Source organism: Lutjanus erythropterus, chromosome 11, assembly GCF_056507025.1.
Source record: "Lutjanus erythropterus isolate fLutEry1 chromosome 11, fLutEry1.hap2, whole genome shotgun sequence".
Lineage (NCBI taxonomy): Eukaryota > Metazoa > Chordata > Actinopteri > Lutjaniformes > Lutjanidae > Lutjanus > Lutjanus erythropterus.
In genome coordinates this window covers 16,794,427-16,818,345 of record NC_139327.1, presented here as the reverse complement: position 1 = coordinate 16,818,345, position 23,919 = coordinate 16,794,427, and the positions used below count along the sequence as shown (strand labels likewise).

Here is a 23,919-nt window from a genome sequence, read left to right as displayed (position 1 = left end):
TGGGCAGATTCAGACGTCTGGATTTTAAGATGCTTTTGTAAACTCAGGTAATATAAATCAATGGAATGTTTGATTAGTGAATACACTGCTCATATTTGAGTTTTGAAGTCATTACCTGTACATCCATGGGTTTGTTATGGGTTGCAAAACAATGTTTTGCCTAAATAAAACTCTTTGGTCTGTTCAGTGCTATGAAGACTGAAAGTATCTCTGTTCAGTCTTTACTATCAGATGAAAAACTGCCACATATTTGCCACTAAGTTGTACATGTGCATACACGAGAAAACTAAATACTGATCAAAATGAAAAAAAAAAAATGAGAGCGATGTTTTCATAAAGACCACAGTAGATTGAGATTGCCTAGAGATTTGTAACATTTACCTTTTTAACAGTCTAGGATTAACTTGAAAAGACTGTCTTGGTTTTTTGTTTGATGGAGTGAAACTTTGCCAAAACTATTTACTCATGTTTCCTAACTGTAAAATACTACAATACACCCATCCAGGCTCCTTTACAACATGGCCTAAATAGGCCAGAAGGGAGTGCTGTTACTGAAAGCCAAGCCACATCTTACATGCCAAACAGTCACGTGAGCAGAAATCTGTGTGTGTTTAGCAGTAGTGCTGGATCATTTACCACTTATTGTTGCCAAAAGCAGTGACTGGCAAGACAATGAGAGATTTAAAGCCCTTGTACGAAGATATGAGATAGAACCATAGTTGTTTTATGAAAAATGACACCTGGCTGACATTAGAGGAATGCAGATGAAGTGATTTAGAAAGACAGGGGCAGTGATGATCAACCAACACACAGACTAAACCAGTTTTCATTGGGACTGTCTATTGTTTCTACAAACCAAAACTTATACCACCATAATAATTTAAGTTTTTATAATCACATGAAAATAATACACATAGGGGCTCTAAAGAGCAATGTGACACCAGCTGAAAATCTTGTTTTTACTGCTGACTTCTACAGCTGTACTCAGACCAAATCAGCTGTAAAGGTGAAAACGCCAGTCCTCCCCTTCATTTGAATGGGGGTAGTGCGTTACGGGTGTGGCCGTAGTAACTGCAGAGGATGCCAGAAAAAGAAAAAGCAGCCTTTTGGCAAAAAGTTGAAACTGAGTCGACTTTTGGAAAAACACAACCTAATGTCACGTTGCGCTGGTCAATCACATAGGCTGGTAGTCATATTGCTTCACAGTCAGCCTGAAATATCGCTGAAACCAGGAAATTTCCAGGCAGAGTTCATGATGCCAATGGGGATAATCTCCCAGTTGTGGTAAATGATAGCAAAACCACAACACCGTCACACAACCCTGTGCTGATAATTGCAACACCTGATTTGGTGTGAACTTAGCCTGAGGCCATACTCAGACAGAATCAGGCTTTGCAGCAATTAGCCACATGGTCTCACTACCAGTGCTCCCTCATCTCATTCAGTTTCTACCTTGCATGACCACAGCTGCGCACTCTCTTTCTCACACAGTAAAATGATCATAAGCCAAAGGAAATCTCTGCTGCAATTTTGCAGCAGAAACTGCAAGACAGACCCAGACATAGAAGCTGGGTACACAAACTAAACAAACCAAGGAAACAACTGGAAAAGTATCAGTGTTTGGTCCATGAACTCTGCCTGGATACCACCTGGTTTCAGGCTGACTGTGAAGTAGTCCAACCAAGGGCTTGTGATTGGTCACCACAGCATAGCATTGTGTTGTTTCTTCAAAAGTTGACTTTGCTTCAATTTTTCCACTGCACGCTGCTGAGTCTCTTTTTTTGGAATACCCTGTGGCTCCCACTGCTGCAGCCTACCCCCATTTTCTCAGAAACGCCTGATTTTGTCTGAATGTGGCCTAATAGCTGAGGCTCTTACCTTGCTGCGATGATGCAAAGATGCACTCACTCAAGGTGTGGTCAGTACACCCTTACATCACTGTTTGGATACAGGTGAAATTGAGCACCTCTGACAATGTAACAGACATGAAACTTTAACAAGAGGATGCAAATAAAACAAGACTCAGCTTGGTAAAGTTACTCTCTGCAGAGAGCATCTGTTGTATAGAGAATTAAAGGTTTCACATGTCTGTCACAATTTTAAAATGTATTTTTTTTTAATTCTTCAAAGTCAACTTGACTTATTTGAATATGATGCGATTCTTTCATTATTCTTGCTGAACGATAATACCATCCTGAATTCTAAATTGTTAATAAGCTTAAGAAATAGCCCCTAAGCTGATCAACAGTAATTTCTCTTTCTGCTTTTTCCTGTAGGGTCAGCAGTACATGCAGTGTTACACTGATTATGTGATTATACTGACCTACACAAATGATTATGTTCTCAACGAAAGGGAAAGTAACGTTTTGCATTTACTTGATCTTTTTCGAGAAATACATGCCTGGGACCTTTAAAGACTGAGCAAAGCATGGCAACAGATTGAAACATCAAACAACAACAAAATGACAGGATATGAATATGTGTCATACATTCCTACATGACTAAAACAACAATGCTGAGTCAACTCTTGCCTGCCTTGGTCCCCATAGCATTTCCATAATTGTTGCCTAAAATAAGAATTCTTCCTGACTGTTTCCACGTTTCACCACATTTTTAATTCATTACAGTAAACAGACAGTAGGAGTCATAAGCTTTGTAGCGTTTTTTAAGATACAATTTTGGTGGAAAACGCGCACTTGTGCTCCTTTTGATGTTGATGGAAGTTTGGATAAGGTGTGTTATTGCTACATCAAACCACGTTTTCTTCAATTCATATAAAAATTACACCACGGCAACACCACCAAGGCAACATTTTAGTTGTAAAGTCGTTTCTCTCCGGATATCAAGGTTACTCTGGCTCTACACAGATTAAAAACGCTGAAGGCAAGTTGGTCTCCACCCAGTCTCTGGTTTCCTACAGCACCGCATTTAGCAACGAAATTACACCTGAATTTATAAAACTTTGCTAAAAACGTCACCTGTCGGTATTAACACGCTACTCTTTGACAGTATTTAGGTATTCGTGCCTCGGTGGTCTTAAATCCGCAGCTGGACAAATCTTCAACTCGGCAATGCTGCGACAAGCTCGCACACAGGAGTGAAATATGCGTCAAAGTTAGGCCTAAAAAAAAAAGATACTTACTCTCAGTTTTAACAGCACTCCGGCTCAGCACACGCAGCTATTCCACACACCGGACAAAAAGATAACATCAGGGCTACAAGTACTGTTGCATCGTAATCCAGCGGCCAGTGTTTTCTTAGAGGAGAGTTCATTTGTATTCCCCGTAGGTGATGCACACTTTAGTCCCTCCCATTGGCTGTCCAGTGGGACAGTATGGAGGAAAAAAGGAAAGGAAATATCTTGAAATGTGGCAGTTTTGTGGAAAGAAGCAGGTCACACCTAGAATTTTTATATATATATATATATGTTAGTATTGTAAAACGTTTTTTTTTTTATTTTTTTTTGAAGACATCGCATTGTTTGTTAAGAGAGTGTGTCTGTATTTTCCATATTTTTGCAGCTGTGTAGAAAACAGGCATGAAGAGTTGGACTGTTCATGTCAGAGGTCTGCGCTGCCAGGAAACAATATATGGACTTTTAGAGGACAAGGCAAGTCCCGACGGGGCTCTATCCGGATAAATACACACAGGAATGTTGATGGATAGGAAGGGGAGGGGTGAATGAATCTAACGTGCTACTTCGACTAGTTTAATGGACGTGTCTACAAGGGAACCCTTGATTCGCAAACTCTCGCGAGCTTTGTTTGCATTGTCTTTTTTTCTGTAAACGAATCATGTTTTTAATGTGACAACATTGTTGTGACAGTATTCTTAGGGTTACGGACAAAGACAATTTGTCAGGGTTAAGCAAAGGTCATGATTTGGGTTAAATTGATCACTCTCTCGAGATCTTTCGCGGGTCTGGAGTTCCCTTTTAGACACGATCCTGTATTCAACGAAGATCGCGGAACCTATTACGAGAATTCCGGTTAGTATTTCAAAATAAAAACCTTTTTGACGAAAGTCTGGCATAAAAATAATGTCCGAGGGTCAGAATAACCTTTGATATGTGTTTTAGAAAAATACGTGTATTTTGTAGAGGGTGAAAAATATTAACTTTATGATTATGGTCGAATTAAAAAATCGATACAACCCATGAAGGCTTTTAATGTTAGAGGAAAGTGGACACACCGGAAATACATACGGCGCCAGCTTCAGGTAGGTTAAACTTTTCTGTTTTTGAAGAGAGGATACGAGGTATTCAGAGTTACCAGCATATAGCTAGAGATTAGCTTTAGCAACAAGTAGCTAAACAAAATCTGTCCATCAGTCAGAGACGCAAACTGCTCGTATAACGTTTAATGACATCTTTGACAAGTCCAAAAGGTACAACTTTAGTTTAGCATTTGACAGTGTAATAAAACGTTGACATGACAAGACGATACCTTTAAGACAAGTGGGAAATGACCACTTTTTTGAGGTCAGGGAAAACATTCACGACACGCCTGTAATGGTCTCATGACGGCCAAAGTCAAAATCAGCCACATATAACAGTATAATACAATGTTTAATATAAAACTAAACAGTTTCTACCAGTTATATTATCCCACATTGTAATGACAAAGTCATTGACGGGTTATGTGTTCTTGGTTAATGTCAAGTTGTCATAACAAAGACATCTCAAAAAATATAAACTTGTCATTAAAAATTACATAACTGACAACAATAACCGTTCACAAAGACTCATTGTTGTTCATTACAGGTACAGTCATGACGTGGTTATGACAGTGTGATGACAGTTTAAGCACACCCCTTCAGATAAAGTGTTACCACATTATGTCTTCTTCATCCATACACATGTAATTAATCATTTTTAACCAGGTTCAGACAGGAGAAGCAGACTGTTAGCTGCTCTGTCAGGGATGTGACGGCACATGCAAACTCACCTAAATCAGAATAGTGATTTGCATGTTACCAGCCTAACATGGATAATACAAAACAGCTCCAACCATAGACTCCAGCCACTCCCTTATCAAGGCTAGGGATGGGTATCATTAGGATTTTATAGATGGCAATACTTATTAATACTCTTACTGATACAACTCACCACAATTTAGTGCAAAAAAAAATAACATGACATGAAAAGATGTGGAAGGATTCAACAGTTATTTTATTACTCTCTGCAGAAAGTTAAATTGTTTCCTCAGTTAATGTATTTAGCTGCAATTTCATTAGTTTAGTAATTAGCAATGTAAAGTTGATAAAGTGAGCCCACACGTTTAAATGTTTCTCCTAGTCAGCTCTCAATGTAACATTAAATAAGCAGTTTTGTGTCTCTTGGAGCTTATGATATTTTGGTACTGTGCAGTCAGAAACTGGTACCAGTTTAGTACCGGTTCTCAATACACGTCCCAAAATTACTGTTTAAATTATGATAGATACAAAAGATTTAGGAGCATTTCACATTTTGGAGAGTGAAGTTATATAAAGCTTCAGACAGCCAGACTTTATTCTGCATCCTTTGCAGTGACTGTTTCCCAGAAAGTATAGAAATAGTGTGACAGTTGCATGTTTGTTCTTTGATTCCATTAGTACCAGTACTCCCAGACTTAAGTCTACTTATTTTATAAGGCATTATACTTGTTATGTAACCTTCCTCCTGACTCTATATTTTTGTTAATATTAACAACTTGGTGTTTATTATTTTTGCCAATGTCCTTCCTACATATTACGTAGATCCTTGACCAGAAATGGGGGATGTCTCTTTATTCCTCTTAATTAGCTTGTGGGCCTGTCAGTTCAATGAGACATATTGCATAATAGGCTGGGATACACAAATAAACTGACTTATATTTTGGGTAGATTATTGATTGATTGAAGTGGATTGAACAAATAAACCATCACCAGATATATGTGAGTACTTGAAACACATGAATAAAAATGAATAATTTGAATAATAATCGGCCAGTCGGAATAATGTGGTGAGAGTTTGAGATACTTTATAATTAGACCAGTTATGGACGTTGTTACTAGGAAATTAGCCCTGTCTGCTTTGGTGTAGTACATTTTCACACCACATGGAGGTGTTCCACAACCACAAGACTGACACCAAAATCTAACTAGGAATTAAAAAATTATTATCAGCATTACATCACTGAGACTGAACATAATCATTTGAAGTGTAAATTGAGATTATACATTAGTTAGGATAATTAACCTTAGTTTTGTTACACTGAGAATAAATTGTAAAAAAAAATCTATTTGATTCATAATAAAAATAAAGTGTATAACCTGATTGCAAATCCAAACGTATTCAGTGTATGAAGGCCTTTGTTTTCACATGAACACACTGTACACATCAGAATGCTTGCTGATGAAACACAACTGGACATAAAAAGAACAAATTAAACACATTAGATAAGACATACATTTTATGCTATTGTGATTTTATATATGATCAGTTTTTTTTTTTGTTTTGTTTTGTTTTGTTTTCATCATCACTTGTTTCTGTAAGCTTCTTGTTATAATGTTTGACTTGAGGAGATTTGTATTTGCTGCAAATAGTAATTATTTTGATTACTGGTTAATCTGCTGACCATTTTCACGATTTGCACTTTTGCACTTAAGTTTCTCAATAGAGGAACAAGAGGGACACTCCTGAGGAACAGCTGTTTCCAAAGAGCTTTGGGAACCTTTCTGCAATACGTATGGTCCGTTCAGATGTATTAAAGACTACACAAAGCCTATATACAACTACTTTGACACTCAATTCAAGATCAAAATACATTATTCTAATTTTATGTGGGGGGTTTCACACAACTGACACTTTGAAATAATCTGATTAATCAAGTCACAATGCACAAAATAAAATATTTATTTAAAAAAAAAACATGGCACAATGAATCAAGACAGTATCCCTCTGGGCATCTACGTTTAACAAGACTCTCTAATAAATAAGTCATAGTAAGAAGAATAAGGCTTTAATTCAAAGTCAGCTGGCTCATATTACATGCACAGGTTCTTCACATAAGACATAGAACATGCAGGGAAAAGTATCCAGACTTTAGCAGATATGTTTCACAGTGTGATGCATAGATGATTCATATAAGCCAATGAAAGATGGGCAATTTTAGCAAGCTTTATCGTTATCTAGGATATGAATACAGGTCTACACAGTGCTCCATGTAATACAGAATGACGCCTTGGTAGTTTTGATTTGAAAAGTTCTTTGCTGCAGCAGGAAAAAACGGTCTCTACAGCAGTGCTGAATTGCCCTGACCTGAAGTCTGCACTGGAACTCACACTGTCTTTACTACCACAAAATAGACAAATAATAATTATACTTGATATGATTATGATGATGATGATGATGATGATGATGATGATTGTGATGGTAAGATAATGATTTAAAACATCACTTTCCTAATTAGATCTGATCCACCCATTTAATGTATATATCCAAAGAACTTACACTAAGATGGAGAGCTTAGAACTAAGTTGAAAACCTTCAGCTGTGTTCAAAGAGAAGTCTGAGCTGTGAGGATGAACACAGACAGATTTGCTGTTAAATTTCTGTTATCAAAGTCCTGCTAACTCAACCCCGCATCTGAGCCTCGGACTCAATGAGCAAGACCGCTCAGTTATATAGAAAGCATGAGGCACACTGACCCTTGGATAGGTAACATCAGAGAAAAAAGATTTTTGTAACTTTATAAACTCGGAGCATATTTTTTGCTCTGCCCAGGGAATGGGAATTCAGGTGCCTGGTTGAAGTGTCCAGTCAAGAAGATCCCCACTGTGCCGAAGATGAAGAGGAGAATGGCAGCCCAAAAGCACACCTTGTCAATCATCTTCCCGATCAGAACCCAGCTTTCAATTTCCTTTATGTGGAAATAAAGTGAGTTTAGATAAAAGAAATAAGATAACTGTTTGGCTAAAAATATAGACAAGGGAATATGGGTAACGCTTTATTTGAAGTGGATAAGACTGTCATTACACTGTCATGAGCATAAGAGAGTCTGTATGAATGTGAATGATTGAGTGTCATTTGGTCAATTATCATGACTATCGTTATCATTTTAATGAAGAGTTGACATTATTTGAAATGTAATTGTAACCTCAAACTTAAATAAATGGTTTAGCTTTATGTTTTATCATTACATTATTAGGTCATATGTTGTTAGATTTGACATTCGCAGTCATTAGACCATTATAAATGTATCATGAATATTTCCATGACCCAAGTAATGTGGTACAGTTTGGACTTGTCATAAAAATGTCATTAAATGTTACAAGGCCAGTTTGATAATGAGTACAGTACAAAGGTGATTTAGCTGACAAAGTTGCCTGATGGACATACAGCAGTTAGCTGTTTTACTTTTACTTAGCTTGATTAGCCATGGAGCTAGCCACCTAATTAGCTGACTCAGCCCAAGGTGCCAGGAGTCAAACCCAGCAAGAAACATCATCCTTTAAACATGATTGTTCATAAAAAACCCCTTCATGCTCATGACATGTCTCATGATATGGTTATGACAATGTCAAGTGTATACACATTGTTACTAATATTATTACAAATATGAATCTAATATAAATCAAAACATCAAAAGTTTAAAGTAGCACTCACAGATCCAATGTCATTTTGCTGTCTTGTACTCTCTGCAATGAAGTTGCAGGCATCCACACATTGCTTGATCTCAGGTGCAGCTTGGGCCAAACTCTTATACAGGTTGGCTGTGCTGCTGACGTCTATATTGTCCACTAGGGGGAAGGAGACACTGACAGTTAGACTACTCTACAGTAGACCACTGCATTATCTGAGACAGATGCAGGCGTAAAAAAAAAAAGATGTTGAATAAAACATAATACATAATAATAATAAGAGATGTAAATATATATGATATAAACTGTAAAACTGCATTTGTAACATGATGTTTATACAAAAAATGAATAAATAAGTCAATTATGTGTGTTGATGTGTTCAAAGATCACACTGGAGCTTAAAGGGATAGTTCACTCCAAAATCAAAAATACAAATGTTTACCTGTAGTGCTATTTATGGTAGATGTTTTAGTCATCCTTACAATATTGTCATAATGTTGAGGTATTTGGTCAAGCCGTTCTGTTTGGTAGTTTAATCTACAGCAAGGCATCAGATTCAATAAGATCATTATATATTTGAACCACTTTACAATATGTTATTTTAGAGAAGATGGGTAGGTCAAGAGATCTGTTGTACACTGCAGCATATCCCTAAAATATCAAGATATTATTAATAAGCCCTATCACTCAGCCCTAATTTCCATTAGGGATAGTACCTGGTACCTGGTACTTTTTTGGTATCACCTGTGGAGAGGTTCCAAGTGAGCTGAGCTGATACTGACATGTGAAAACACTTCAGGCCACTGATTGGTCAAGGATAACATTTGGATTTTTACAAAGTGAGGCTTTCCACCAACAACGACAGTAGTTTCTTTTATTCACTCATCCCACATTTTTGAAAATGACTGGCGCAAATCCACGCCGTGGTCAATGGACAACGTGCAGATGGTCGTCTGTTGAGAGGGTCCAGTTAGAGCTGGATGGAGGCTCGAAATGCAAAGGTAGATAAAATTCTATGGATTATCATGAGTAACCAGGTTATAATTTCTGGAAAGAGACATTGCTGTTTAGTTTTTTAAAATTGTATTTCCTCCATTATATTTGAGAGAAAGCCAACGTCTCTATGCCGGATATCTCCAGAACTCGCCAACTCTGCAACTCATGCAAAACAGTACATTTAGATAAATAGCACTTCAGGTCTAAAATATATAGCTTTTTTTTAAGATTATTTTTTGGGCCTTTTGCCTTTATTGAGATAGGACAGCTGAAAATATGACAGGGAGGGAGGCAGAGAAAGAGGGGATGACATGTAGCAAATGGGCTGCAGGCAGGAATCATCCGGCAGCTGCTGCAGAGGACTGACAGCCTCAATACACTCTACCAACTGAGCTATAGAGGCACCCAGAAAATATATAGCTTTTAATGGCTGGTCAGATTATAGAGCTGGATCATAGTTTGTAAAAAAAAAAAAAAAAAAAAAAAAAAAGATGTCTTACCAATTGATCTTGTGAGACCATGCCTCTCCCTCTGTTTGTCAAACATCATTTCACTGCGAGGTTGTTTCAGCACATATTCCTCTGCTCTCTGCATGAGGCCGAAGGAGCTGCGCCGCCGCTCCTTCACTCCATTTATCTCTGTTGTCATCTCCCCCTCATCCACCAGTGGGGACATGCCAAGGAAGCGTGGTATCATTTCCAGAAACACCTGCAGGGGCAGAAAAGATAACAGTTCATATAAAATAACTCTTGAATTGACACATTTGACTCAACTGCACTGTGTGTACTTACGTGTTTGATGGTATGGGACATGGTGTGAGTGCTGGGGCTGCGCAGGGAGAAGTTCAGAACCACAATCTGATTTGTAGCAATGAGTGTAGTGACACACATCACAAAGATCAGGTACCTGAGGAAGACAGAGAAGATCTGTGTTGGACAGGACACTCAAATTTTCCCGATTAAAGACAAAAATCCCCCCAGCAGAGGTCAGCAGAGAACACATAGAGACTTACTTGCCGATGAGAGGGACAGAGAGAGATGTCTCAGGGACCTTCTGAGCAATAAGAAAGAGGAAGACAGTCTGAGCCAGCAAGACAGAGATGGACACAGTCAACTTTTGTCCCCCAGCTGTGAAGGGGACAACAGAGACTTAGGAGACAGAGGACCACACCAAATGTAAAAAAACAAAATCAAACCAGTTTTGGGACTCAGTACTGTCAGTACAGTCTCTGTGCTCAGATACAGTATACAGCAAGTAATACTGTGAAGTATGTTTAAAAAGGCTTTTTATATACAGTGAAGGGATGCATGATAGTATTGGCAGTAACAATCATATCAACAATAAAAATTTTAAAATGACCATGACAGGACGATAAGATGACACTTCAATCATGCACACACAATGTGAGCACGTCAGCAGTAGTTTTTCTTTCTTTGTCCAAGTGAATAAGTATATTTCCAAAAGGACTGCATTTTATGTCTGCATCTGCCATTGGGTTGTTACAATAAGAGGAGCCATTATAGTTGGGGTGGGGTCAAATTACTTTGAAGTTTAATCATTTACTAAATACAAATTACATAAATTTTGTAATTAGTAATGTAATCCATTGGATATAACATTTCTGAATTCTGGTCCTTTTTATTATGGCCAGTATAAAATTAATTGTTATATTGTTTTGTTTTATTAAGAGACATGGTATTTGATAATGACTCATTTGAAACAATAACAATCTATGCATTAATAACTGTAGGGAACTGGACAATGGTTTTACAGACCTTGTGCTGGTAGGAAGTAGGCCAGTACTACAAGCGAGGAGATGAGGGAGCAGGGCAGGATGATGTTGATGATGTAGAAGAGGGGCTTCCTCTGGATGATCAGATTGAACATGATCTCCTGATACTCGAGGTCATCTGGGGAATATTGTTTGTTGATCTCCTTCCTGGCTGGACGATGGACGATGGCCCACTCGCCATTCTCTATGAGGTGAAAAAAACACAACAAGCTGCAGAGGACGTGTGTGTTTTGAATATGGGAGTATTGAACATGGATGTAATGTACCTGTGAAAGCCTCAGGGTCAATGTCGACCCATTCAATAGTATTGCCTGTGTCTTCAACAGCCAAGATGAGCTCAACTTCATTGGCACTGTACGTTTGAGATCTAGGGGTTGTGGCAGTGAGGATAGAATAAAACAGAAAATAGTAGTTACTTGGATGTAACTCCAGTTCTATGAGTATGTGCTTAGCTCTCTGATGGGTTTCACAATTGGTTCACTACACACAATTCACCTGTGTGAGGTAACAATTGGTCACCACACACAGGCTCCGCCTCAGCACCCTGAGACAGATCCTTGCAATGGGCGGTGAGAGCGGGGATCTGTTTCAGGGTACCAAGATGGAGCCTGGATGGGGTAAATCTGCAGAACCATGGTCAACTTTCTACCGTCATGTTTCTTCTTGAAAAGAAAACCAAGTTTAGTTAGCCCGTGCTTTTCTACAGAGTGAACACTGGCTAACTAGCTAACTAAAGATTGATGTAGATTAACTGGCTACTTAGCTAGCATTTTGCTTACTTAAAGACCATGTAAAGCAATGTGGTTTCTGAGTTTGTTACACCACAGAAACAAGTGTTATTAACAACCCAGCCAAATTTGAATGATTAAAAAATTGCTATGTAAAATTAATGTAATGGTCAAAATAATGAAAAATGTGCTGTTTTCTCTGCTCTGAAACAGTAGTAGTGAGTCTGCGTTGCTGTCTCAGTGTCAATCACCACTATGACCTGAAAATAACCTGAAACATGGATGCTCCATCTAGTAGCTTTCTTAGACTTGTGCAGACATGTTTGAGCCACCAGAGCCAGCGGACTGTGACTTAAGATAAGTTAGCCTCTCTTCGAGGTGGTGTTGTTTGTGTGTCAGTTCATGGGACTTTTCTAGTGGTGGGGAACCATGGCTCCAGCACATCACCAAGCCATATTTCAGATTTGCCTAAAAAATCTTGATCAAAGAAAACCGGTTTATAGTTCTCAGTGTTTTCACATGCTATTTCAGCAACAATGTTCTGACATGTATAATGTGTTTAGAAGAAGTTTCCTTTTTCCTTTTCACAGACTTTAACATGTGACTATGTGTCACTTTAACAGGTCCCCGGCAACACCTTTTAACCATTTTCAAAATTTGGTTTTCCTTTTCAATAAAAAACAAGAACAGAGCATGTAAGTACAGGAAGAAGGAAAGGAGAAAGTTGATGGAGGTTCTGAAAAGGGGCTGGACTTAGGAAGAGACAATAGAGAGATGAAGTCCCTTCCCTTCCATTGGACCACCATGGGACCTCACTTTGGAAAAAAAACACAGTAGTCAATTGTACAAGTCACGAAAGTCACCGTTTTTGCAAAAACTGTTCCATAACGAGAAAGACTATACACTCAAAGATGGCGCAAGTGATGTCATGACTTTCTCTCATCATAAGCTAATGATAGCCACTGAAGCTATGATGCCTATGTGTTTTATACTGGGATGTAGACACAAAAGCAACAGGTCTTGCTTGTTTGTTCACTTCCAGACTCATAAAAAGACCAGAGTTGTTGAATAAAACACAACAGGTAAGATGACATAACAAGGAACCGGACAGGTCTATCTGCAGGTACACAATATGACAGGACAAGCCTACTACAAAACACATCCCCAAAACAGTTGCAGTTTCGTTACATTTAAATAGCATAACTACATGGTTTAGACATAAAAGCTACTTGGATAGGTTTAGGAACAAAATACTTCAGTAGGTTCAGGAAATGATCGTAATCTGCGTCCAAATATGTATGTTAATCCAGGAAGTTATCAAAGTGGGGGTGTTGTGTGATGAAGTGGCTGTGTCTTGTAGTCTCTCAGGCTGCAAATAGACCCCGTTTCAGGGGACATGTTGGTGTTGGTGATGAATATTGTGTGAGATGAGAGATGTAGTTCAGTGAGTGGAGTTTCTTGTTTCGTAAAATTGTCTTTTAAACTGACAAATATCATCCGTGTAATTCACGGCGTAGTTCAAACAGTTCAAGACATTGTCTCTTGCCATTGACTACTGTTGATATTTTCTCTGGAGTAAGATCCCACGAGGCACACTGAAAGGGGAAGGACTTTGCCTTTCTATATAGTACATGTATATTTTGAAAGGATATAATTGTACCACACCTGAAAGCTAGCGTGCAGTTTTGATAGTCGAATGGGAAGTAGGTGATCTCAATGGCACAAGTGCTGCGATAGATAGCAGGAGGCAGCCAATACATCCAGCCAGAGCTGCTGATCAACACATTGGCATAGTAGGCCACATCAAACTTGCCATCAATACTACAGAGATCAAGGATGAAGAACAGAAACAGGTGATGCCATACTTAATAAAAAACAACAAAAACAATATGATGACACTACAGGCAAGGAAAATATGCTGCCTTACTTGTTCTCAAGGACAATGTCAGGAAGCCAAACAGTGTTGCATGGGACACGAATAACACTAATGCCATAATAATCAGATTCATTCCAAGCAAGACGATAATCCGCCCATTGCTGTAGAAGACATTGGAGAGAAAAATCACCAGTGACACAACTGTGGGTTGGAATAATGAGAAGGACTGAGTCCTGAAGTCAAAATAGAGAGCCAAAGTTATGTCCCTTCTGGTAGACCACCATGGGACCTAACATTGGGGAAAATATGAATTTACAGCAAGTGACAGATTATTTTCTGATTCTGTTTGAATTGTACCATGAATTATACACAAGGTTTGTCAATTTTAAAAAAGCTGTTGTGATATAAAACTGTGAAGATATGTAATTAGGAAGACTACACACCCAGAAGTCACATGAGCGACTTCATTAATTTTTTCCTCCAAAAGCTAATGCCAGCTGCAGAAGCTATGATACCTGTGTGTGTCTTCATACCAGGATGTAGTCACACAACAGTGGTGCTTACTCATTCTTTCTCTTCAAGGCTGATAAAAGGACATGCAGCCAAATAAAGGCAAGATAATATTACAAGGGGCAGTGAGATTGGTGTTGATGATGTTTATTGTGTGAGACCAGAGCTGTAATTCACTGAGCAGTTTCACAGAAAAGTAAACTGAACTATGATGAACTGCAACATTCTTGACTTATAAAATTATGTTTTACATTGACAAACAACATATGTGTAATTCATGGCATAGCTCAAACGGAATCAAATGATAATTTGTCTCTCACCATAGACTACTGTTAATCATTTTTTCTTAAGATAGGTCCCATTGGGCACACTGGAAAGGGTGTGACTTTGCCTCTCTATACTAAAAAGTATAGCCAAGATTTGTACAAACAACACAAAAACATAAGTATGAAGAGAATGAAAACTTACAATCTCAATCCACACATTAGTCGTAAGAGTCTCCTCCTTTTCATTCTATGATAGAAGTGAAAAAGTAGTATGAATATTTATGCACTGCTAAATTACCCCAGTGACCAGTGGTGGACAAAGTACTCAACCCCAGTGCTTGAGTCAAAGTATAGATACTCCTGGTCAAATATTACTCAACTACAAGTGAAAGTTGCTCAGTCAAAATTTTACTTGAGTTAAAGTACTAGAGTTCTTGCTTTTAAAAATACTTAAGTATTCAAAAGTACAAATTACAAAGTGTATTTTCTAATATCAGTACATGGCTGTACTGTTTCCACGATGCATTTACAGAACCTTGTAACTCTCTGAAACCACCTAATGATGCACTGACCTGCTTGTAGAACCTCTCTGCTACACAAAGTCTATAGAAACACCTACAAAAACTTCAGCATAGAAATACATTCAAAAACAAAAAGGACAACTATTGTCATTTTCTGATGTAACTGTATTAAAATCACATCATAAAATTAGATTGAAGTTAACTGTAAGAAGTTCTCCAAGTCTGTTAAATAACTGAGATTTCTTTCCGTCCTCAGAGGCAGTATATATACATGAATTATGTGGTATTTTTCACCCCGATAAAAACAATCCAACTTTAAAAGCTACCTGGAATAATGAATAATTATAATAACATATTGAGATTTAATTTTGTCTTTCTCCTGCCGTCACCATTACGGCTTTTTGTTTGAATGAAAGAGGGAGAGTTTGCTTGTTCTTGTTACAGAGAGTGCCTGAATGACGCATTTCCACTTTTACATCAGTCCCATTTGAGAGGAGCTACTGTGATTGGTTTTCTTTTGTGAGGAACACAGCATGTGACCAACTGCATTTTAGAAAAGAAAAAAACACCAACAGCTGACTTCAAAGATTAGTCGAAAAGTAACAACAACCTTCCTAGAAATGTAGTGGAGTCAAAAGTACAATATTTGTCAAAAGTACAATATTTGTATATTTGTTGGAGTTAAAGTCATAAGTTTCCATAAAAACAAATACTCAAGTAAAGTACAGATACTCAAAAAATGTACTTAAGTACAGTACTCAAGTAAATGTACTTCAGTACTGTCCACCACTGCCAGTGACCTAACAATTTTTATTGTATTCATGTCTTAAAGCCAGAATGATGGTCAATGCTATTGTCTTGTAAATGATGGTGAACATGTGGTTGTGCTTCTGTCTTCTAATCATGTGTCTTTGTTATTTGGAGCATTCAGGCTTTGTTGCAACAAGTAAGAAATGTGAGGTCTCACCAGAGAGATAAGATTAGTGAGGGTCAGCTTGATCTGAACCTCCACCTTGTCTTCAGGATGGACCACAGGGCGAATATTCTTGTTGTAGTTTTTGAACAGGTCACTGATCAGAAGTGTCTCCTCATTACACTGCACTGCATGAAAAAATAGATGAGAAATGGAGTGAGTTAATATCCATATGTGGTATCTTATTTTCATGGATGTATTAGGGATAAATGTGGTCTGAAACAGACATCCAAAACTGGGCTAAATTTGGACTGAATCAGACGGAAACACAGCCCAATTTTCAACATCTATTTTTGGGCTCAACAAATGCCACAAGAGGCTAACCAGATTTATCCCAAAAGACAATGTTCAAATGTAGTCAGATACTTGTGTTGGAATTATGTCTGATGAATATTTCATTAAAGCTGGGGGAGAAACATCTGAAATAGTTTAAACTACACCCATGCATATGGCAAATAAAGAACAAAGTGATCAAACATCCACTGCACTTTTAGAAAAGCTGGTTTGCATTTTCTTACAGTGACTCCATGAACCCATGTAGGACGGGGCATTTTGGGAACCTTGCGTAATGTTCCACAGCAGTCTTCTACATATGACATTCCTAAAACTTTTTTTTTATTTGTTTTTTTGAAATTGCTGCAGTTCAAAGGAGGATGGTCCATTTTGGTTATTTTATGGTCCCATTGCAATATTACAAAGAGACATTTAGGATGTAAACAGGTCATAGAAGAACATTTATGTTGAGGATTTCAGAATGATAGCATACGGGTCTAAGCTGGTCATATAATAATGTTCCATGTATGACTTATTTTACGGTCATATTCCAACGTTACAAAGTATACATTTGTGACATTATGAAAACATTTCCACATGATATCATATTGGTAATTTGAGAATGTTTCATTGAAAACTCAATCAAATATTTGCATATCAATGTAAATTATATATAGAATTTACCAAAATTCCCTGTATGACTTCATTTGGTTGTTTTACAGACATGTTGCAACATTACAAAGAGGACATTTGGTACATAAAGAAAACATTTCCATATGGTTTCCTGTTGGTCATTTGAGAATATTCTGTTGAAGACTTAATCAGAATGTCGCCATAGCTACAACGTACAACTGTTTGGTTTGTCTGTTCTGGGCTACTGTAGACATACAATGGGGCAACATGGCTACCTCCAAAGAAGAGGATCCACACCCTCTGTAGATATGAACATCTTACACACTGGACCTTTAAGGGGACGTTCCCATATGGTTCCCTGTTGGGGAACATTTTCATATGCCGATTCATTACAGGAAGTTCTGGCAGGCTATCATCAGAAATAGGACAACAATGCAACAAAATAAAATGAGCCACAGTAGCACATGGGGAGAAGAGACCAAATGTTTAATTCACTTTTGGTCCTTCAGAAAGTACCTTTATAAAGAGTCAGTTTGAAAGAAATCACAAAAATCTTGACACTTTTCAGTTGTTTTCCAAGACGACAAGAGAGAGGGGAAATGCAAGTATGGGGAGACACAACGCACGTAGGTGATGATGGCAGGACGGCAGAACGTCAGTATGTCATATCAAGGTTCAAATGTATGGGTGGGACATTCAATTTTAACAATTGGTTAGTCTTTTCTATGACAGTGTTGTGTTTTCTCTCTTCACATAAATTTCATACTGATGTCATCAACATGTACATACATTTTTGATCAAATGTAGATTTTATAGAGAAATGATCAACCATGCCCAAAACTACACTTAAAGCGAGAAGAGAAAGAGAGAGAAAGGCAGAGGTTATTTCCAACTGTTACCTCTTCCCTCTCAGCTGTCACTATCCATGGCTCAGATTACACAGCAGCTGGGAAACTCCAGGACTTTAAGTCACACTCAGGTCATCTATAGTAATCATCAAAATCATCATTAGACAAAAATGGTGACAGTAACACATACTGCAGAGCTGTAAACATGTCGTCCCCTATGATCGATTCAGTTCCGGGTCTGCCTGGTCCAATCACGTGCAAGTATGTCACATAGTTTTGAGCTGTAATCGTAATTCTCTCACGGGAGTATCTGTGTATTTGGCTGTATAATGACAGTGGTGACATGTCTCACCTCCCAAAGCAATGTCAATTGTTAACTATTTTAACTTAACTATTACACTGGAGACATGGATGAGAAAACTTATGATGTAACAATGAGTGAAATTTGAAATGTGAGAGTGCAGAGGTAACGTGCCATTTCCTTGTGTTCCCCTTCAGTCTGTAAACAGATCCATTGCACTTCCTCCAATTTCATCACAGAGGAAAACAAAGACTAATAGGAAGGTTAAAGGAATTGTTTAGAAAGTACAAACAGATCTTAGAGAATATAATTTTGAGGCAAGTTGGCAACATGGACGAATAAACTATGAAGAATCGCTGCAAAGCCATAAAATTCCTGTTTGTCTGTGGTAGGTAGTAATAAGTATATTAATCTTATCGCATTGTTCTTACTGTATGTTGTTTGGTTTTGGACCAGTGTGTTGGATTTAGTGGCATCTTATGTCTTCCAAGCATGTAGGAGAATCTACTGTGGCTGTGAAACTCAAGGAACACATGAAAGCTGTTTTTTAGAGACAATGTTTGGTTTGTCCATTCTGGACTACTGTAGAAACATAGCTTGGCAACATGACAGCCTCCACGGAAGAGGACATATGCCCTCAGTAGATCAATAGGGCAACGATACGCCCAAACGATGTCTTTTGAACATCTTGCTGTACATTGAAAAGACGTTCCCTTACAAGCTGGAATTTAAGTTTGTTTGTTTTTTTTACAATGTCTTCTAAACGTCCAAAGTTGGTGTCCACAGGAGGGTTAGCCCCAGTGCCAATGATAAATATGTTGTTAGTGAGTTACACATATTATTTATTTGTATAATCACTAATAAAAGATATTTCAATAATCTCATGTCAATTTCCTGTACCTAACTTGCATGAACAAGGACACCAAAGAAATATTTCCTCACCATTTGTTCAAATATTGAATTGCATGTCAATGTCCAACACATTCTCATCCCACCTTATCACATACCACCAGTTCGTCACTGCCCCTCAGCTTCTCATACTAAAGCACAAGGTACCCCCTAGCAGCTGTCTCAGACACGGCCAGGAAGACTTTTTAACGTGACTAATGCTGTTGCAGTTTGGTTAGGGTTAGGCAAAAAAGTACTCAGTTGGGTTAAGGATAAGATCATGTTTGGGGTTACAGTAAATATGTTATGTAGTCAGGTCAGGTGACATCACTGAAGTGACTCATGACATGAAAGTCATGTGACAAAAGCTAAATAATGTTGCATGTAACCGTATGTGCCTTACAACGTTTAATGACATTTTGGTTTTCACATGGGGCATGAACCCTGGTCTGTCAGGTGAAAGTCCTGTGTTTGTTAGAGCAATCCATCAACCTGACGTCCTCCTTGTGCTGCCTTTCTCCCTCTTCATACTATGTCAACAGCCGGGGGAGTCTTGTTCAGCCACAGATGGGTGTACATTGAAGTCACTTGAAAAAGCCAGTCGTGTCGCTTTCAGATGTGAATGGGTTATGGGTGATAAATGGTTTGCATGTGACAAGTTGGGAGTGAGACTGTGCTGCAACTTCCAAGAGGGGTCGTAGTTAGACATCCAGATATCCAACCTGATTTTCACATTGTACAGACATACAGATATGATCCTGGACCGACCGAAACAAGATCTGCATGTCTCAACGTCCTGTGTTTGCTGGGAAAAGGCTCGTTCTAAGGCTAATAAAAACACAGTCATTCTTATTTTCAGGTGATTATACATGAATGAAAACATACTTAAGAATATTATGTTCCTTTTCTGCCGTATTCTATCAATAGATTCCTGTAAATGTTACACATTTGTAATTCTAAATGCAGTTCAGTCAGCCAGCTCACGTGGTTCAGACATATTATCATGTGGATACAAAGTACAGTTAATGTTTGGTGTCTGTGCTTTGACCCGGTCAGTTGCTGCAGCTCACACATAAGTCTGCTCAGACTTACAGAGAGAGAGTCAGGAGAGTGATGATGGGAAACCAGAGAAAGAGCCTGCAGTGACCACAAGGAGGATACAGGCTCTGATCAAAATTGTCAAGGGGGTCAGATAGCTAAAAACTTTAAATTGTTAGATAGCACCAGCTGTAAGTGATTTAGCTCAGTCATTCACAGAGGCTGGATTGTGAGCCACAGGTGGGCCACAGGATATTTCCTTTGGGCTGTCAAAGAAATAAGACTATGGAAGAAATTCTGCACATTTAAGATTTGAATCTGAAGTACACCTTTATAAATAATTTTAAATCTGTATATTGTTTCACTGATGGGAGGAAAAAAGAGAGACTTTCAGTTCCACTTAAATACACTTATTTTGTCTCATTTATGAAGCAGGCTAAAAGGTCCTATGTTGTTTAACCGATGAGAGCAACTCAGCCTGCATTATCTCTCATTTATAACTATTTAACATGTATGTTTTTTTTATAGCAAGCATAAGGATAACATAAGATGATGCAGAAATGGCAGTAAAAATGTTGAGGACTGTTAATTTATGTACAAATTAATCTTCCCCAAAATTTATTTGCTAGGCCCAGTGTGAACTGGGTCATTTTAGTTTGCCATTTTTAAAAAAGACGATGGATTCCCATTAAAAAAAAAAGTGGGAAACATTGACTTAGCTGATGCTTTTGCCAACTTTTTGATATAGAAGAACTACAGACTACCATAGAATAAACTATTGTAAAAAACAACTGTCATAGCAAAATGGTAACTTATTTCTTCTCAAAACATTTTTATTTATGTTATTAATAAAAGATGACAAGTTTGTTCTGCAGAAACCTTTTAATAGAATGTGATACTTTAAATTAGGGCCCATGCCAAACATAAATCAACCAATAAATAGTTCCATCTATTAAAACTGCATACATTGAACTGGGTGCTTTTAACTGGGGATGCCCAGGAACCAAGCACGCTGATATTTTTTTTAAAACCAGTAAATAAAGATGATGATATGAAGATGATATGAAGTCATTAAGAGCAAATTGATTGGCAAAGTCAAAAAATTCATCCGTGAGAAAAAGCACTGGCTTGCTGGTCCACCAGTCAGTCAGATTAAGGTTAATGTGACCAGAGGGCAGGCAGCACAGTGGGTCAGAACAACATGGCCACAGGTAAACATTACAACATTGCTGTTTGACTGGGGTAAAAGCAAGCCAAGCTTACCTTAGGTGACCGTGTGCCTTTATCCAATGCACGTGCATTCATGTCACCATTTTGAGCATGAGATATAGAGGGATTTTAATTTGATCTAACAACAGGAAGAAAGTGTCCAACCTGTCTTCTAGAGGGCATCCTTTCTTTCTTTCAGCCCTGCGTCTCAGTACCAGTCAAAAGTTTGGACACATCTTCTCATTCAGAGTTTGTCTTTATATTTACTATTTTTCTGCATTGTAGATTAATACTGAAGACAACCAAACTATGAAATATGGAATTATAAGGATTTCTGTAGCAAGCAAAAATGTGAAAACAAGGCAAAATATGTTTCATATTTTAGATTCTTAAAAAGCATAAAGACTCTCACACACTGTCTGCTATGTTTGCAGTAAAAGATTTAATACATCATTGCTATTAAATATTTGATTGCATGTGCTGAAGAATGTTTTTGCTTTTTTGTAGATCCACGTTCATCACTGGTACCCATCTACTGAGCATCAGTGATGTATTGGTGAAGTGAGGTACCTGTGCAGAGCCAAAGAATACTAAAAGGCAAGACCCCCTGTAGCCACAGACTGAAGAGAAGCTCCTTCTCTCTAGGTGTGAGACTTCTAATTCATCACACTTATTTTTTTTTTATCTCTTCAGCAAATCTACTGCATATAGTTTTATATTTTGTTTTTTGTAAGAAGCAGAGCATATATGAGCATAAAACACTTATTAAGGACAGAGTAAGACAGTTACGGGATGTATGGTTGGACAATCTGGAGTTTTATTTTCAGCATCTTAATGTGTGTAGGGAGGGTGAGCAGTGTTGGGACGCCCTGCTTGAAAGTGGACACCAAACCAGCAGCTCTGTTCCTAAACTCCATGTGATATTTAAGCATCACTGTGACCATGCCAGACCAACAATATCAAGAGTATACATTTCAGGAAAGTTTGTCCATGCAGGCACCCTGTCATTGAACTCCACAGTGACCACTGCCAAGGAGAATGATTCAAGAAACATTTGTTCAGAGTGACTCATCATACCCCTGCTTTCTGCGTGGTGAAATGGATTTACAGAATCATTTAAGCACCAACAAATCTTTTTTTTGTTGTTTTTTAAAAGTCCATCATATCATAGGTTTTTATTGCAGCTGTAACCTTTCTGGCCTGCTTTTACCCTCCTGTTATAGGACCCCATCTGAGCCAACCAGAACAACTTTACACTGTAAAATATCATACAGGAATTCTGCAGAATCAACTAATCTTTTACTAAGTTGGAAATATTTTAATTATACAAGGTAACTAAACTTAAAATTTCTAGTATTTATTTTCAGAGAAATTCAGAACTCATAGAAATGAGTTATTCTAACTTTAAATGTTTTGAAATGATACATTGAATCTTAAAGAAAAGAGTTGTGGGTTCAACTCAATATCTAATGCTTGTTAAACATGTTTTCTCAAATGAATTAATATCAAGTTTATTTGACTAGAACAGTTTATTTGTTTTGAATTATTACTAAATTACTTCAACTTGTCTTTTCAATCTCAGTCAACTTCAAGGCAGAAAAGGCAACGTTAAAACAAATAATTTGTTTTTACAGTGTGTTCACTCTCCAGTACTGCTGTTCTCTTGACAAAGCACAGATGGCATTCTGCCTTATTTTATGCTGACTTACTTTTTTAGTGCCTTCTGATTAATTGCACACTTAAAGTGATACTAAATCATGTGACAGGTTACAGAACAGATGATCCTTGTCAACATCAGTATGAATAAAAGTGCACTTACCGTGCATGACCAGAGACAGCACCACATTATGCTTTATGGTTTGTCGGTATGCCAAATTTTAAAAAGCCATGCAAGTCTATAAATTGAGTGCATAGTCTAGTGCATACAAAAAGCTGGCCAATATTATAGACTTATGCTGTCAACATAATAAAATTATTTTTGGTTAAAATTCACATCATCTGCACAAATTTATGAATTTACAGCAGTGTGTATGTACATACTTTAAGTCTTCAGGATGTCCAAAGTAGGAAAAGTTTTATCTGGCATGCAATCCATGTAGTAAGAGTTTTAGAAGTGGTTGTCACTGATTTTATGCCTGTACATGATAGGCAGAAGAGGGCAGCCAGCCAGTCTATGAGGATGTGCCAAAAGATTGCCACTGTGCCACTTACCCTCTACCAATGATGTCCCGAGAAAAGTTACTACTCCAAAAAATATTCCCAAACTGCGCACTGCCATCATGTTCCAAGACCTCTCCACTGCACTGCACTGCGCTGCGCTGCACTATATTTAAATATTAAGTTTGAGAGAGTAAAGACAGAGAGGAAGAGCCCTAAATCCCCCCACCAAACTCTCCGACTGTTGCCCACCCCGGCTGTCGCTATCCATGGCTCAGATTACACAGCTGCTGGGAAGCACTAAACCAG

General features: G+C 37.9%; 1 protein-coding gene across 1 annotated transcript; it reads right to left on the bottom strand.

Moving 5' to 3' along the window:
* Positions 1-7,369: 7,369 nt before the first annotated feature.
* On the bottom strand, positions 7,370-23,819 carry chrne (cholinergic receptor, nicotinic, epsilon). Its single transcript, XM_084731024.1, has 12 exons — positions 23,665-23,819; positions 16,258-16,391; positions 14,972-15,016; positions 14,045-14,154; positions 13,783-13,938; positions 11,656-11,756; positions 11,373-11,573; positions 10,610-10,724; positions 10,389-10,503; positions 10,098-10,305; positions 8,627-8,760; positions 7,370-7,880 (listed from the first exon to the last, which is right to left on the bottom strand). The coding sequence occupies exons 1-12, from the start codon at positions 23,732-23,734 to the stop codon at positions 7,710-7,712; spliced, it is 1,560 nt and encodes a 519-aa protein (XP_084587150.1). The 5' UTR covers positions 23,735-23,819; the 3' UTR covers positions 7,370-7,709.
* Between the last annotated feature and the right edge of the window lie 100 nt (positions 23,820-23,919).